The sequence below is a fragment of the Mustela lutreola genome, chromosome 4, assembly GCF_030435805.1.
Source record: "Mustela lutreola isolate mMusLut2 chromosome 4, mMusLut2.pri, whole genome shotgun sequence".
Taxonomy (NCBI): Eukaryota; Metazoa; Chordata; class Mammalia; order Carnivora; family Mustelidae; genus Mustela; species Mustela lutreola.
This window is the reverse complement of record NC_081293.1, coordinates 34,214,429-34,230,150: the sequence shown is the minus strand read 5'-3', so window position 1 is coordinate 34,230,150 and position 15,722 is coordinate 34,214,429. Positions and strand designations below refer to the sequence as shown.

At 47.1% G+C, this 15,722-nt stretch overlaps 2 protein-coding genes across 2 annotated transcripts in view; both read left to right on the top strand.

Moving 5' to 3' along the window:
- The first annotated feature begins 874 nt into the window (after window positions 1–874).
- On the top strand, window positions 875–7,045 carry HHEX (hematopoietically expressed homeobox). The gene is made up of 4 exons (XM_059169452.1): window positions 875–1,382; window positions 3,485–3,663; window positions 3,875–3,925; window positions 5,941–7,045. The coding sequence occupies exons 1-4, from the start codon at window positions 1,016–1,018 to the stop codon at window positions 6,157–6,159; spliced, it is 816 nt and encodes a 271-aa protein (XP_059025435.1). The 5' UTR covers window positions 875–1,015; the 3' UTR covers window positions 6,160–7,045.
- A 473-nt stretch (window positions 7,046–7,518) lies between these two features.
- The window catches only part of EXOC6 (exocyst complex component 6), a 364,257-nt gene continuing 356,053 nt past the window's right edge, over window positions 7,519–15,722 (top strand). Inside the window, exon 1 of the mRNA XM_059169437.1 lies at window positions 7,519–7,615. The gene's annotated coding sequence lies outside the window, so the exon portion shown is untranslated. The remainder of the gene's footprint in view (window positions 7,616–15,722) is intronic.

Genomic DNA, 15,722 nt, shown 5'->3' with positions numbered 1-15,722 from the left:
GCACAGAGCCGAGGCCACAAGGCGTAGAGCCACGGATTCAATAGAAAACACGTGCAAAACGGGAAAGCGGTGCTGCGCGCAGCTGCGACCCCCAGGACCCGGGGATAGGGGACACAGAGCAACTCCCATCGGGGCGGAGAAGGCTGCACAACTTCTACCTGGCACTGTAAGACCCAGGCTTTCCCCTGATTCCTTCCCAAAGCGGCTTCTGCCAGCGACCTCATGGAAGTGGCCGAGTGCGGGGAGCCCACAAATGCAATGGGCTGGAGCGGCCACGAGCCCGGGGCACCCGAAGTCTCGTCGTCCTTACGCCAACTGGGACGTAGCTAAGGGCTAGAGCTCTCTCTTTGGAGCCGCTCCAGGAACTCAGGGCACTCTCCCGCTACGAGCTCCGGAGATGCCCCAGGCAACAGCCAGTGCCACCGTTACTCCAGGGAGCGCGCCGACAGGGAGAATACTTTTAGGCCGGCGAAGGGGCGACTCTGCCGGTGGCCTCTCCGCCTGTCCGGCTCAAGCCTAGCTGCCCCGAGCCTGGGGCCGGCTACTGCCAGCCTGGGCCCGGGCCCGGACGAGTGCCCCCCGAGTTTCGGCAGAGTTGCCTCCCGGCAGGAGCTGGGACTACTTGAGTCCGTGTTTCAGGCGCTACTTTCTTCCTGTCTCCCCACGACGCACGCGGCCTTAGGCTTCCTTCGAGGGCTTTCCTGGCCAGGGTGCCTGGCGCCCGGAGCGACGGCGGCGACAGCCGGGCACCGAGGCGCAGGGTCCCTGGAGCCTAAGGCGAGCGCGTCCCGGGGGGCGGGAGCTCGGCCGGCGGGGGCGGGCCGAGGGTGGGGGCGGGAGGCGGCTCCCGGGGCCCCGCGCCATTGGCCGCAGGGACCGGCGGCAGGAAGGGGCCAGAGAGCGCGGCCCCACCCCGTGGCCAGCAGAGCCTATCGCCGGGAGCGCGGAGCGCGGATAAATGTAGCGCCGCTGCGCGGGCCTCCAGCTCTCCGAGGGGCCGGAGCGCAGCGGAGCCATGCAGTACCCACACCCCGGGCCGGCGGCGGCGGCGGGCGCCGTGGGGGTGCCGCTGTACGCGCCCACGCCGCTGCTGCAGCCGGCGCACCCGACGCCGTTCTACATCGAGGACATCCTGGGCCGCGGGCCCGCCGCGCCCACCCCCGCCCCCACGCTGCCGTCCCCCAACTCCTCCTTCACCAGCCTCGTGTCCTCCTACCGGACCCCGGTGTACGAGCCCACGCCGATCCACCCCGCCTTCTCGCACCACTCCGCCGCCGCGCTGGCCGCCGCCTACGGACCCGGCGGCTTCGGGGGCCCTCTGTACCCCTTCCCGCGGACGGTGAACGACTACACGCACGCCCTGCTCCGCCACGACCCCCTGGGTAAGGCGGCCGGGGTCATGGCGGGGCCGAGCCGCGGCGGCGGCGAGGAAGGCGCCACCCGGCAGGTGGCAGCGTCCAGGAGGCGGCGGGGGCGGAGGGGGAGGCAATAGAAAGTTGTGGCAAAAGCGATCGAAAAGCGGCTCTCGGGCGCGCGCGGGGACAGGAGGCGCGGGCCCCAGTGGCGCGCGGCCGGGGCTGACCGCACCATGACTCAGATTGGTTTTCCTGCACCTTGCAGGCGTCGGGGCGCGCGGGCCCGGGCGAGACCTCTGGCACGGCCCCGGAGGTTGGCGGCCGAAGACAGCCCCGGGCGCGCGGGTCGCTCGGGGTGGGGTCCTCTTAGCTGGAGGGACCGGGAAGGGAGTGCCAAGGCGCCCCGGACCAGCTCTGCGGGGTAGGGATAGCTGCTGGGCCCCGGTGGTTACAAGGCTGGACCTGGTTCAACAAGCTTGTGCAGTGAAAGAGCCTGACCCTTTCCGTTCATACAGGAAATCTTGAGTTCTCGATAGGAGTAAATCTGGTTTCAGAAGCTGTTAAGTGTTTTCCTGGCTGCATGAAGCAGACCCTTCCCCCGGAGTAGTGCACGCTGCTGATTATTTTATCGACATCCTCAATACAGACAAATTCAGGAAACACTCGACTTCTGATAGCCGGGATCCGTTTTTCTGATATTGTTCATTTCCTCTGTGTGGGATGTGACTTTATGGCAGCTAAAATAACCAGTTGCTTCCTTTTTTTCCCCCCCTCCCCGAAGCTGTTTTGCACTAGTCTGAAGCCTGACGTAAGCAAAATCTGGGAAAAAAACAACAACAACAACAACAACAACAATGCTAGCTTTCAAAGTGTTTGGGGGCAGGCCTGCAGACCGACGGACCGACGGACTGACAGACTTGTCTTTGAAGTAGGAAAGGCAGCCAAGACACCTAGGGCATATGGTATTCGCGAGGCTTGCCCCCTCAACGATGGGCCTAAGAAATAAGCCAACAGTGATCCGCACTCTGGGTGGCCCTTGGTGGCTCTGGCATCTGAAGGCCCCCTGGGTGGGGGGAGATAAAGAAACGGGGCTCCTTTTCCTTTGGGCCCCCAGGGTTTTAAATTTACTCTCTGCTGTTGGCAGCTTCCGTGGGGACCCTAGAGACAAACTAACATTTTAATGCCTTCGTGTTAATAACGCGGCCTCTAGTTCAGCCCTCTAACCTCCTTCCTCATAGTTAAGATTTGAAGGGGATTATATTTTAGCCTTTTTTTTTTTTCTTGTTAAAGTGACTATTTGGTTCCAGCTTCGAGGGTTCGGTGCGGTGGCCCCGGCGTGGCTCTTTGGGCCTGTTGGGGCGGGAGCGGGACCCTCAGCGGGGCCGGGCCTGGGGCGAACGTTTTCACAGAGCGCGCCCTGCGTTTCCTTGGGTTACTGCTGGGACCGCGCTGGAGGAAGCAAAGGGCTTTTCGAGATAGACCAACAGGAAACACATTGACGGAAATGTTGCCATAGCCCACGGGGTAGCTTTAACTGGCCGCCCCCGCCGCCGGGTGTGAAATCAGAGGAGGCCGCAGAGCGCTGGGACCAGGATTGGAAGCTCCGCGAGCGGCCTCACGTCGGCGCCCGGGCCTGAGGGCCTCCCGAGCAGGGTCCCTTGGGCGGCGCCTGGTCGGGACGCCTTGGGGAGTGGAACAGCCCGGGTCCTCCCCAAGACACGCACTCAGGTCTTTGGAAAGTGCGGCTCACCAGGGAGAGTGCCTGGAGGTGCAAAAAGTTCTGTAGAAACTCGAGAGTGACTTCTTGAAGAGTGTCGTGGTATTTTAGGCTCGGTTTATAGTGGCTGTTATCTTGGGGCTCCAAAGATTTGTGCGTTTGAAATCAGCAGTGGGTGTGATGGCTGTTTGTGTGCGTCTGTGAGTGAACAAGGCGGTCTACGTGCCTATGCTGTGTCGGTGTGTGTGCCTACGGGTTCTCGGGTATGCATGTGTCTTGGTGCGAACGTATTGGGTCCTTGTATGCGAACAAGTCTGGCTGAGTGTCCTTCTACGTCCCCTACTCCCCTTTGTCACCTCCAGAGCCTGGCCGCTCCAGGGCTGTCCCTAACCGCTGCTCTCGCTGCCCGCAGGCAAACCCCTGCTCTGGAGCCCTTTCTTGCAGAGGCCTCTGCATAAAAGGAAAGGCGGCCAGGTCAGGTTCTCCAACGACCAGACCATTGAGTTGGAGAAGAAGTTTGAGACCCAGAAATACCTCTCTCCGCCCGAGAGAAAGCGTCTGGCCAAGATGCTGCAGCTCAGCGAGAGACAGGTGAGCGCGCCTGCGGGACTCAGGGCAGAGGCCTGGGGCGGGGGTCGGGGGCGGAAGACCGACGTGTCGCCAACCGTGCGCTCGGGCGTGCGGCGTCGCGCTGTCCAATGCCCGGAGCTCCGGCCGGCTCGACAGTGGCTCAGCAGCTTCAACGTGACGCCCCATGTCGCGTGGGTTCGTGGCAAGTATTTTTTCTCTCTCTCTCCTGTAGGTTAAAACCTGGTTTCAGAATCGACGCGCTAAATGGAGAAGACTGAAACAGGTATCGACATGGCTCTGTTTCTAGGGAAATAAATATTTTTATCATGTTATCTCAATGCGGGGCCTGTTATGGGTTGTATGCAAAAGTCATTTGAGAGACTATTTAACCTCTTCACCTTGATTAAAAAGGCAAATAGCCCTGCTGAAATTCAGGATGAGTTGCTCAGGTGGCAGTAATGCTAAAAGCACCTAATGCAGTTGCTATATCAATTATGCTTGGGTTTTCACACACTGGCTGGTAAAACTCCGGGCTAATTGTTTTATAAACCCCATATGTTGTTTATCTAATTAACGCAGGAAAGATAAAGTAATTGACAGTAAATGACTTAAGCAGTTATCTTTGGGAGAAAATTGTTTCTTTTATTTACACAGCCATAATAAAACCAGGCAGAGCTCAAGGGTAAATATAAGGAAATAAACACCTCTAAGTCTTGTTTGCACTGTTTTTTTTTTTTTTTTTAAGAAGAATTAAATATCAAAGAGTTTAAAATTATTTCCCATCTAATTCCAGCTCTTAAAATGAGTATTAGACCCACAAGAGAATATACAAGCCTATTTGGAAAGTAGTTTAAAGTTACTAACAGTCTTTTTTCCAATGACCTTGTTACGCAAGATGTGATAAAAAGTAAAGGCTAATTCAGTTTTTGAAAAACCTCAATTGACTTAAATCTAAAGATCTGCTTTTGATGTTCCAATGTGGGTGTCTTCTCCAAAGTTATTTGACAATTGCTTTAATTGTTCATTTGCTAGTGTATATAGAGATTAGAATAAAATATTTTTGAAAACCATAATACGAGTGGGGAAATTGAAAGCAGTGTGCATTTTTAAATTTGGTGATTATAACTTTTTCATTAGAAATAAGATCATATCACAAAGAGCACTTTGAGACAGAAAATAAATTTCCCATAATTTCATTATTTTAACATGATTTAAAAATCTGTAGATTCCCTCTCAATCTGACCTTGTACATCTATTTGTTACTTAGTTGCAAGCCTGGTGAATATATTATTCTATAGTCTTGCTATAAAAAACCCTTTGGGAATATTTCTTTGTAGTGTTTATGTCTATTTTAGACAAACAGAATTAAAAATTCACTCACTTATTCAGTTCTTGGTCAAAGTCTTGACTGCAGTTTACCAGGGATTTTTAAACTAGTGGTTCCTGGGGCACCTGGGTGGCTCAATTGTTGAAGTGTCTGCCTTCGGCTCAGGTCATGATCCCAGGGTCCTGGGATGGGGCCCCACGTTGGGCTCCCTGCTCAGCAGACAGCCTGTTTCTCCCTCTCTCCAGTGCTTGTGCTCTGTATCTAGTCTTTAAAAAAAAAAAAAAAAAGAAAGAAAGAAAGAAAAAAGGTTGTTCCTTTGTAATATGGCAATATAGTTTCCAGAAATATCCCCTGGATTTTAAGTTAATTGTAGTTAATTTCCTCCCTTTGCAGTTGGCAGCATTCTTCCAGTTCTGCATTTTTACCTTTGCCATGATTTTGTAACTCGTTAAGCGTATTTTTAAGTTTATAAATTTACTCCAGAAAATGGATGATAAAGGATTCAATTTAGTAATTTTGAAACTTTCCCTTAATTCACTACTTAGCATTCATATTTTTTAAATGTCTGGAAGACCCTGTTAACCTGCAAGGTTTAAAAATACTTGAAGAATGAAGATAGTGTGTACTTGTAGTGATCTAATCTCTCCTTCCTCTAAACTTTTAAGAATTTTGAGACCATGAGGATGGCCTGGAGCTAACTGTACATTTGACACAATACAGTTAGTTATATTTGTGACTGGTTGTTCTTATCTGGCAAGAGAATGATCTTTCTTTGATATGACAGGCACTTTTCTTCCAAAATGACAAAAAAGCACAAGTATGTATTTTCTGAATAAAGAATATAGGTGAAAGCAATAGATAAACTAAAGATTTTAAAGGTGATAGAGAATGAAAACACATTTTGATTTATGTCTCTTATGTCTTCATATTTCACAAGCCTACCAATTTCCACTTTCATTCCTTTCATTCAGGAGAACCCTCAAAGCAATAAAAAAGAAGAACTGGAAAGTTTGGACAATCCCTGTGATCAGAGGCAAGACTTGCCCAGTGAGCAGAATAAAGGTGCTTTGGATAGCTCTCAATGTTCACCCTCCCCTGCCTCCCAGGAAGACCTTGAATCAGAGATTTCAGAGGATTCTGATCAGGAAGTGGACATTGAGGGCGATAAAGGCTATTTTAATGCTGGATGATGATCACTGACATTGGCACATGCAGAAAACTGGACTTTGGACCAACGTTTGCTACAGAAAATCTCCATAGACGTACTGAAAAGCTATGAGAAAGGGAATAATTTTCTGGTATTCTGGAAATCTGAAATATTTAGTGGCTGGCTAAGCAGCAAACTTACACTGAAACCTTAATTTTGACTTAAATGGTTTATGTACTGATTGTAGGTTATATGATGAAGGGACTCTTCACTGTTTAAATTCCCCCCTTTTAAAGAAGTAAATTTTTTTTCTATTTATAAAAAGCAATTTTGAACAGTTTGTTAAATTTTTAAGTTATAACTAAAGATTTTAATAAAATCTTCTTGAATGACTTTTTAATCTGTATCTACATCCCACTTAATGGAAAAGCAAAAGGGCACCTCAGATCCAGAGGTATGCCTTGGTAAAGGGGCCCACATTTCAGGCAGCCTTGGAATATTTTAAAAGGAACTTCCTTTACTTTTTATATTGTATTCTTATACTGCCTTAAATCCAATATGATCTCAGAGCTCCTGTCTAGGGGATGTGTGTGTGTGTTTTTTGTTTTTGTTTTGTTTTGTTTTTTGTCAGAGAGATATAGTTGATAAGAATCTTAAATGCTTGTTTTGCACTAACACTTAGTACCTTGTATGACCAAGGTGTTAAGGGAATAGTACAGGGCAATTCAAGCAGAGAAACTGACTCGTCGGTGACTAAAATTAATCACAGATGAACTGGAAGTAGCAGGTTAATTAAATGTAAGTAGACTGTAGATATTGTGTTTTATATCAAACTGTTTATAATGTGTGTATATATAATTGTTCACTGTAAAAAAAAAATGACCAAAATGGTGTTTTTTTAAAACGAGTAACTTGTGTATAAAATAAACCCGACCTCTCATTCTAGTGAAACAAACGCACACCTCTCACCTTAACTTTCAGCGCCTCCCAGGTCCGGGTGCCGCGCGGTGCTGGGCTGGGCGCGGGGTAGCGGGCGGGTGGGCCGGGGGAAGTAGATTTGGAACTTTCCTTCCAGGGGAAGGGGAGCTGGGGGCGGGGGAGGGGTGCGACGCCTGTGCGTCGCGGCAGGGGGAGGTTCCCGGCTTCGGACACTGAGCGCGGCGGTTCTGAGACCCCGGCGCGCCAGGTGGCTGGAAAAGCCCGGGCCGAGGCCGGCTGCGCCGGGGAGCGCGGGGCCGCCGAACCCCATCGATTTGCCTCGGCTCCCAGGCTGGCCCGGGCCGCCGTCCTTGACCGGCGTGAGTCAACACTGCGTCATCCCTTGGCGGCTAAGCCCGGGTAGGGGGGTCCGCGGAGGGGTGAGGGGGGTAGCCTGCCGGGGGAGAGCGGGGCGGTAGCTGGTGTGGAGACCGCGGGTCTCCAGTTTCGGCGAGCGTCACAAGCGCCCGCAGAGCTTCTCGAAACTCTTGGCCAACCGTGTCGCCAGAGTTTCTGACTTGGTAGGTCTGGGGTGGGACCGGGAATTTGCACTTCAGCACGTGCTCAGGTGATGTCAGAGCTGCTGGGAGGAGGACCGTGCTTTGAGAACCGCCGTTCTAAGGCGCTCCTCGAGTAGAAGCAGGTGGGCCCGCATACCCCTCACTCCCCTCCCACCTGTTTCGCTTCTCCCAATAACTCCAACCAGGGTAGGAGCAGGGGGCCGGGAGGAATGAAATGGACAAAGAGGGAAGCGGGGCGGGGCGTCTAGGCCGGTGGGAGCCAGAGTCGGCTGTGGGACCCTGGCAGGCCCGAGGAAGGGCTACTGTGAGAGGGGCGAATGGCAGTGCCAGGTAAGGGGGGGTGTGGGGCTGAGAGGAAGGATGGCCTGAGGTTTCTGGCTGGCCCAGCTGCTTGCCTAGTGGAGCCCTCAGGTTCCTGACATTCCAGGAAAATGACATTCTAGGCCTGTTGGGGGAGAGATCCAGAAATCTCTTCCTCTAGTCTGGGCCTGCATGGAAGCCTCTAGTTGTTTGTGGCAGTGGGTGCCTCCTGACTGAGGGCCCCCGGTGGAATGACTCTGCCCCTGGCATGGCTGACCAGGGCTATGGTTCCCCAGACATGGGCACTCCAGTGAAGACAGAGTGAAAAGGTTATTGCTTTTAAGGAGTTGTTACAGCCTGCCTTCTTAGATTCCAAGAAGGTCCCTGGAAATGCCTGCAAATTTGAATTTCTGAGAAAACTAGCACCAGGTCCTTAAGCAGAGAAGTGTGAATAGGCCTGGAAGTTTAATAATTTGGGTTGGAGTTTCAGTTCTTGGCCTCAGTTCTCTCCTCTGTGGAATGGAGATGGTTTAGTTGACCTATGTGATCCTTTCCAGTCCCCAAACTCCCAACTCAGTTCAAGCTCTTTATTCTCTGTGTCTTCTCAGTGTTGGAGCCCAAAGTAGACCTAGTAGCTGAGGCTCCAAACTCTCAGATTCTTCCTGACAATTTACCTCTAGGTTTCAAGGGTCATAATCAGTCTCGTTGGAAAATGGGACTGTCTATCAGACTTTTGGAGAATGGGAGGCCTGTGGCCTACTAATTGAATTAAAGCAATCCTGAAATCAGTTCGTGTGTGTTTCGCTCTTGGAGATAACCTCTGGTTAATGTTTATTCTTGAGAATAACTGTATCATGATGATGAGGCTGAGAAATACAGGTTTATGTATTGATTGACACTAGAAAAGTTGAAGGGTGTAATACTGTTTTAAAGTAGACAGTTTCTTGAATCCAGGATGTTTTCTAGCTTAAAGTTATTCCTAACCCTTCTTCCAGTTGCTCATATTCTGAATCTAAACATAGTCTTAAGAATCAAGAGTATGTACACCAGAGAAGTACGTATTCTTAGGGTACGGGTTGGCATTAACTGTTTTCAAAATGTCCCATTGCAAATTGCCAATGGATATTTACAAATTCTTCCTACAGTCCAGGCATTTTTTCATTTGTTTGTCTTTTGGCTATTTCATGTTGAAGCAGCATGTATGACCTTTACAGCACAACTCCTGTCTTGTTTTTAACTCTTTTTATCAGGAGATTCAACTTGAAAACGGTTATCATTTAGCAGAAAGACAAACAGAAAAGCACATTTTTGTAAGCAAAACGTTAATGATTGGAAGAATTGCCCTAATTTCACCATGACAGTGTGTGATTAATCCCCTGGGTCATGTACTTATACTTTAAGTTATTCAGTTCGTTGGTCTTTGATATTCAGAAGCCTTTCTAACTTAATAGGATATTGATTTTGTTGGATGATGTACTTTGACTCTTTAAACAACATCACTTTTAGGGATGACTAGTCCGCTGTGTAGTATTTTATTTAGAGAACTATTGCATAAGGTTTCTTTTTCTTACTTTTTATGGTTTTCTCAGGGTGAAAGCTGATAAAACATCTTGTGGGAAAAGAGGAAACCATCTCTGATAGTGAAAGTACCTATTCTCTTTCAACATTTCTGACAACCTTTTTTTTTTTTCCCCTTTGGTGGTTTCATTGCTGTGAATATTCATTTTACTTAATGGAGGCAGGGCAGAGATTCAAGAAAATGTATTTGGACTTGGGGGAAGTGCACTTTGTTGAGGATAGACTGCCCTTACCAAAATTCTCATTCCAGTTACACGGCCTTGTGGAACTCAGGTTCAAAAGCCCACCCTTTCGATTTTTCTTTAAAATCTAACAGTCCATGATCTTTTAACTCTGTGAGTGGAGGTGAGACTTTTGTGACTCTTGACAACATGGGACAGAATGTGGAGAACCAGTCACCCAGGATGTTTCTAAGTGGTTAGGAATCTGCTATCTTGTAGTAAAAATAATCAGATGTTGTCCCAACATTTCCCTTCCTTCACTTTGGTTTTCATGAAATTCCAGCTGGACTCTGTATTTGTCTAATGGAATTCTGTTCCTTGAATCATTTTTTGGTATTGTTGTTAAATCCCCAAAACAAGCATTTTGGAGATTCCTATCACCCACCAAAATATCTGAGATCCAAGGTTCAAAACTGCAGCTACCCTTTCAGGTCTGGCTGAGAGGACTCCAATGTCAGGAATTATACCATAATGGCTAAGAGCTGGGCTGGAAGAATGGCTCTTCTATTCTTCCATTCCCAACCATTCTGGATGGGGGCCTTGGGAAATGTGAATTCTCAGTGCAGTTCCTAGAGAGGTGAGCTCTTCACCTGAGAGCAAACATGATCCCTGGGATACATACAGTGGGCGCCAAGTGTTAGCTAGAAAAACTAGAAAGCCCTCACTGACTCCCTTCTTTTAAGGTAGCTCTTTGATTCGCGGTAGTTGGTGGTAAAGCTCTTCAGTCGGATGTACACAAATCTCTGCAGACAATGGAGAGGGCTGCGGGGAGGAGACCTTGGAGCTGGCAAAGGCATTTCCTGTCTGCAGAGGATCTTGACTTTGGAACATCCGGCGATTGCCGCGAGGTTTTCGAGGGGGCTGAACACTTTTCCGTGTAGCTACTTAAAAAAAAAAAGAAAAGAAAAAAGAAAAGGGGAGGGAAGGTCACTGGCAATTTCAAGCGATTTTCCAGATGAAAGCCGATGAGACGGCTTCTCACTTAAAAAAGAAGAAGAAAAAGAAGAAGAAGAAAGAAAGAAAGAACGAAAGCATATTTTCTAATCGTTAGAATTTTTTCTAATTTGAAAGGGAAGTTTGGTATCATTCAGAATCTTATTCAAAAATCTCATCACCCTCCAAAGACAACTGCAGGAAAATGTTAACGGTACGACCCTCCCAAGATACTTGCAGGAAGAGAAATGCCTGTTGAGTTTGTCTCCATGAAACTTGTTTATATTTTCCTTTTGTAGTTTAATTCTGCCCTTCATCCTTCCTTGCCTATTTGTTTCTTTTTAATCATTTCCTTTCTCCACTCCACCTAATTGCACCCCCGCCCCCTTTCAGGATTTCTCTTCCTCATTCATTTTATTTCCCCATTAAGAATAAAAAATGACTAGTCTCAGTTCTTTAGATGTCACAATTAGGGCCAAGATTTTCTTCAAATATACAGAAATGTTCAGTTTTCAGATGGAAATTCTAGGTTTGAGGAAGATGTTGCTAGACTCCTAATACACTACCCTTATCCCTCCAAAGACAGTTCTTTAGTTTAGCTCCCCCCCACCCCACCCCCGCCTTTTGGACCAGGATAAGTAATAATAGTGAAAGTAATGATATTTGTCCCTCTGGAATGCCTGGGTGGCTCAGCTGGTTAAGCATTCCACTCTTGATCTCAGATCAGGTCTTGAGCTCAGGGTCCTGAGTTCAAGACCCATCTGGAGCCTATTTAAGAAAATAATAATACTTATCCCTCTAGGAGTTAAGCCCTGAGTAGGGTTGGGATGTGATGGGCGTGATGGGGGGGGAGGGTAGGGAAGGAGAGTGGGTTGGGGTTGGGGGTGTGTGTGTGCTGGAGATGAAAGAAGGCAGGGAGTAAGTATGACTAGAATCTTCAGAGGTTTAGGACTCCAGAATTTTGAAGAAGTGATTATGGAGTGGTATTGTCCGCCTCCAGTCACGCAGATCTCTTGGCTTTTTTTTTTTTTTTTTTTTTTTTTTTTAAGATTTTATTTATTTGACAGACAGAGATCAGAAGCAGGCAGAGAGGCAGGCAGGGAGCTCAATGCGGGGCTCAATTCCAGGACCTGGAGATCATGACCTGAGCCGAAGGCAGAGGCTTAACCCACTGAGCCACCTAGGTGCCCCTCTCTTGGCTTTTAGATTTGCACTTTCCTCCCTCTGGAATTCTGTTCCCCCAGAAAACCTGAGGGCTGGCACTCTCAGGTCCTCCAGGCTTGGACTTCCCTCGCCACCCTAAAATCACTGTCTAAAATCACAACCCCCTCTTCCCATTCCCCTCCCACAATTTGCTTTCTTTTATTTCATTTACTGTAATTTTCATTTATTAGCAGAGAGCCCAATGCGGGGCTCCATCCCAGGACCCTGAGATCATAACCTGAGTCAAAGGCAGAGGCTTAACCACTGAGCCACCCAGGCGCCCCAATAAATAAAATTTTTAAAATGTTAAAAAAAAAAAAAAAACCTGGAAGGACTTGCAATACAGTATAGGAGATATGCAGTTTTTGTCTCTGTAGCCCATCATTCTATTTTGCCAGGAAACCAATAAACTGGAGCACGATTCCAGTTTTCTGAGGACCCAAGCATTATAAAATATGCTTCATGCTTTTCAGGGTGTTAAAAAAAGTTCTGCCACTGGTCTGTGTTGTTCAGTGTTCTTATTAAATACAGTGTTAAGTACTATTACATTTACTCCCCGTCTGACTCACCGATGAATTTTCCACAAGGTTCTCTGAACACAGAACAGCGCAAGGGCTTACTGTAGCATCCATTGTATCTAGCACTGTGTTTGGCATGTGGTAAGCTTTTAATAAATGTTGTACCACAGAATGAAGAGTGAAAACCATTTGCCTTCCCCAGTGGAGAGGGGAGACATTTCTCCCCTTTTCTGAGTTGTGCACTGTTGTTATGTTTCCTACTCATTGGCCACAGGAACACGGCTTTCCTGGATGGCTCCAGGAGCACAGCAGAGAGCAGGACAGGGCCTGCAAGCCCTGGAGAATCTGCTGGGCTGCAGCAGGGGTGGGGTGGGGGGTGGGGTACGTGTTAAGTCTATTTAAGCCTACAAGCACTAAAAGAAGATGAGCTTCCCCCTCTTTTTACCGACATGAATATGAAGAGGAAGTGCTTTTGTGGGTTTGTATTGGTTGTTTTTCCCTTCAGATTTGGCAATTTCATTCAATTTCACATTCACACTTCTCAGTTTCAATCAAGAGGTTTGTTTGGAATACACCTATATTCCTGAAAACTGACACCATTTGTGGTTATTACTACTATTTTTATTGACATCATCCATTTAGCAGCTGGAAGCAGGAAAACTCCAATGTTTTAAAATGATTTCTTGAAGTATTTCATGGATTGCAAAGAAACAATTGTAGAAGGAACATAAAATGTGTTTGCTTCACAACCTGGTTCAAAGTTTTCGCCTTCCTTAGCTGCTTATGGAATCTGCATTACTACAGACTTTACATTAATTGTAAATTAGACCAGACTAATTCAATAAATGTTTAAAAAATGGCCCCTGAGTGCAGGCTCAGACGTCCAGAGGAAGTGGTTTCTTAGACAACTGCCTCCCATATAATGACTCTATGGTACGTAGGTGGAAGGGAGTGAGATAGTTATGATGATGTATGGTGCTGTTAATTAGTTAATTGAAAGTAACATTTTTGGCTTCACTAAGCAATTACCTGACCTCATTAAGGTCTTTAAAATCACCCAAATGCCATTTTGCCTGAAGCAGGTGCCCCTCCTTTAGATGTTATTTCAGGCATTAAGAAAAGCACAGTGCTAATGGCAACCAGGGAATATAAGCCTGCCATTTCTGGAACATACTGTTCTGAATCTAAGCCATTATTCAGTATTATCTGTCCTGTGTGAACATGAGACACTAAAATTTCTTTACATTTGTATGGTTTTACTTTTCAGAAAGTTTTTTCAAGTATCATGTTTACAAAATATGTATTTTTAACAAATGAAATCAATTTTTAAAATGGTGTCAATTTTATTTTTATTTCAATTTTTAAGGAAACTTCTTGTTAAGAGTATAGCTTACATTCAAGAAGTTCACAATCATGGGTGTATGGCTCACAAAGTGATTGCCACATAACTGGAATCCATATAATGATACGGAACATGGAACTATTGGATCTCTAGAAGCACCCCCGCCCTTTTTTAAAATTTATTAATGAGAGACGGAGAGACAGAGAGAGGCAGAGGCAGAGGGAGAAGCAGGCTTCCCATGGAGCGGGGAGCCTGTTGCAGGACTTGATCCCAGGACCCTAGCTAGGTTCACGACCTGAACCCAAGGCAGATGCTTAACCGACTGAGCCACCCAGGCGCACCTAGAAGCCACCTTTTTACCGCTCTCTGGGTCATTGTCCCCAAGGCCATCCCAATGAAAACCACTATCCTGATCCTAAATGTTTTTTAAGATCTTATTTTTTAAAGATTTTATTTAATTATTTATTTACTTATTTTTAAAAGATTTTATTTTTATTTATTTGACAGAGAGAGTGAGGGAACACTTGCAGAGGGAGTGGAAGAAGAAGAAGCAGGGTTCCTGCTGAGCAGGGAGCCCCTGTGGGGCTTGATCCCAGAATCCTGGCATCAGGACCTGAGCCGAAGGCAGACAGTTAATGACTGACCCACCCAGGTGCCCCAAGATTTCATTTTTTCAAGTAATCTCTACACCCAACATGGGTCTCAAACTCACAATCCTGAGATCAAGAGTCGTATGTTCTACTGACTGAACCAGCCAGGAGCCCTGTCACAATCCTGATTCTAAACAACATAGATTCACCTGCTGATTTTTGAACTTTATATAAATAGAATCCTGCAGTATGTTCTCTTTTGCCTCTTGCTTCCTTCACTTACTTTTTTATTATTTATTTATTTATTTATTTATTTTTAAGATTTTATTTATTTACTTGAGAGAGAGACAGTGAGAGAAAGCATGAACGAGGAGAAGGTCAGAGGGAGAAGCAGACTCCCCATGGAGCTGGGAGCCCGATGCGGGACTCGATCCCGGGACTCCAGGATCATGATCTGAGCCGAAAGCAGTCGTCCAACCAACTGAGCCACCCAGGTGTCCCATATTTATTTATTTTTTAAAAAAGATTTTATTTATTTGACAGAGAGACAGTGAGAGAGGAAACACAAACAGGGGGAGTGGGAGAGGGAGAAGCAGGCTCCCCCCGCCCCCACCAAGCAGGGAGCCCGATGCGATGAAGGGCTCTATCCCAAGGACCCTGGGATCATGACCTGAGCTGAAGGCAGACGCTTAACGACTGAGCCACCCAGATGCTCTTTTCATTTGCTTTTTTTGTTGGTAAAATTCATCCGTGTTATTGTGTGATGTTATTTGTTCATTCCAGCTGTTGTGTGCAGTAGTTGATTGTATGAATTTTCATGCTACCTTAAATAATGCATCTGAACATAAAAAACTGTACTAAAATTTATGAACATTTAAAAATAATATCACTGTTCACATATTGTAACCAGGTGCTTATTTATTTAAAAGTCATGCTCAGGGGCGCCTGGGTACCTCAGTGGGTTAAGCCGCTGCCTTCGGCTCAGGTCATGATCTCAGGGTCCTGGGATCGAGGCCCGAATCAGGCTCTCTGCTCAGCAGGGAGCCTGCTTCCTCCTCTCTCTGCCTGCTTGTGATCTTTCTCTGTCAAATAAATAAATAAAATCTTTAAAAAAAAAAAAAAAAAAGTCATGCTCAGTATGTAATTCTAAGAGTCCTAGATGCACAGGGGTGCCTGGCTGCCTCAGGTGGTTAAGCGTCTGCCTTTGGCTCAGGTCATGTTCTGGAGGTTCTGGGATCGAGCCCCACATCAGGCTCCCTGCTCACCCGGGAGCCTGCTTTTCCCCTCCCTCTGCTGCTCCCTGTTGCTTGTGCTCACTCACTCTCTCTCTCTCTTAAATACATAAATAAATACATAAATAACACGTTAATACACATTAATATCTTAAATTTCAGTGGTTATACACTTGAGGTGTTGAAGGGT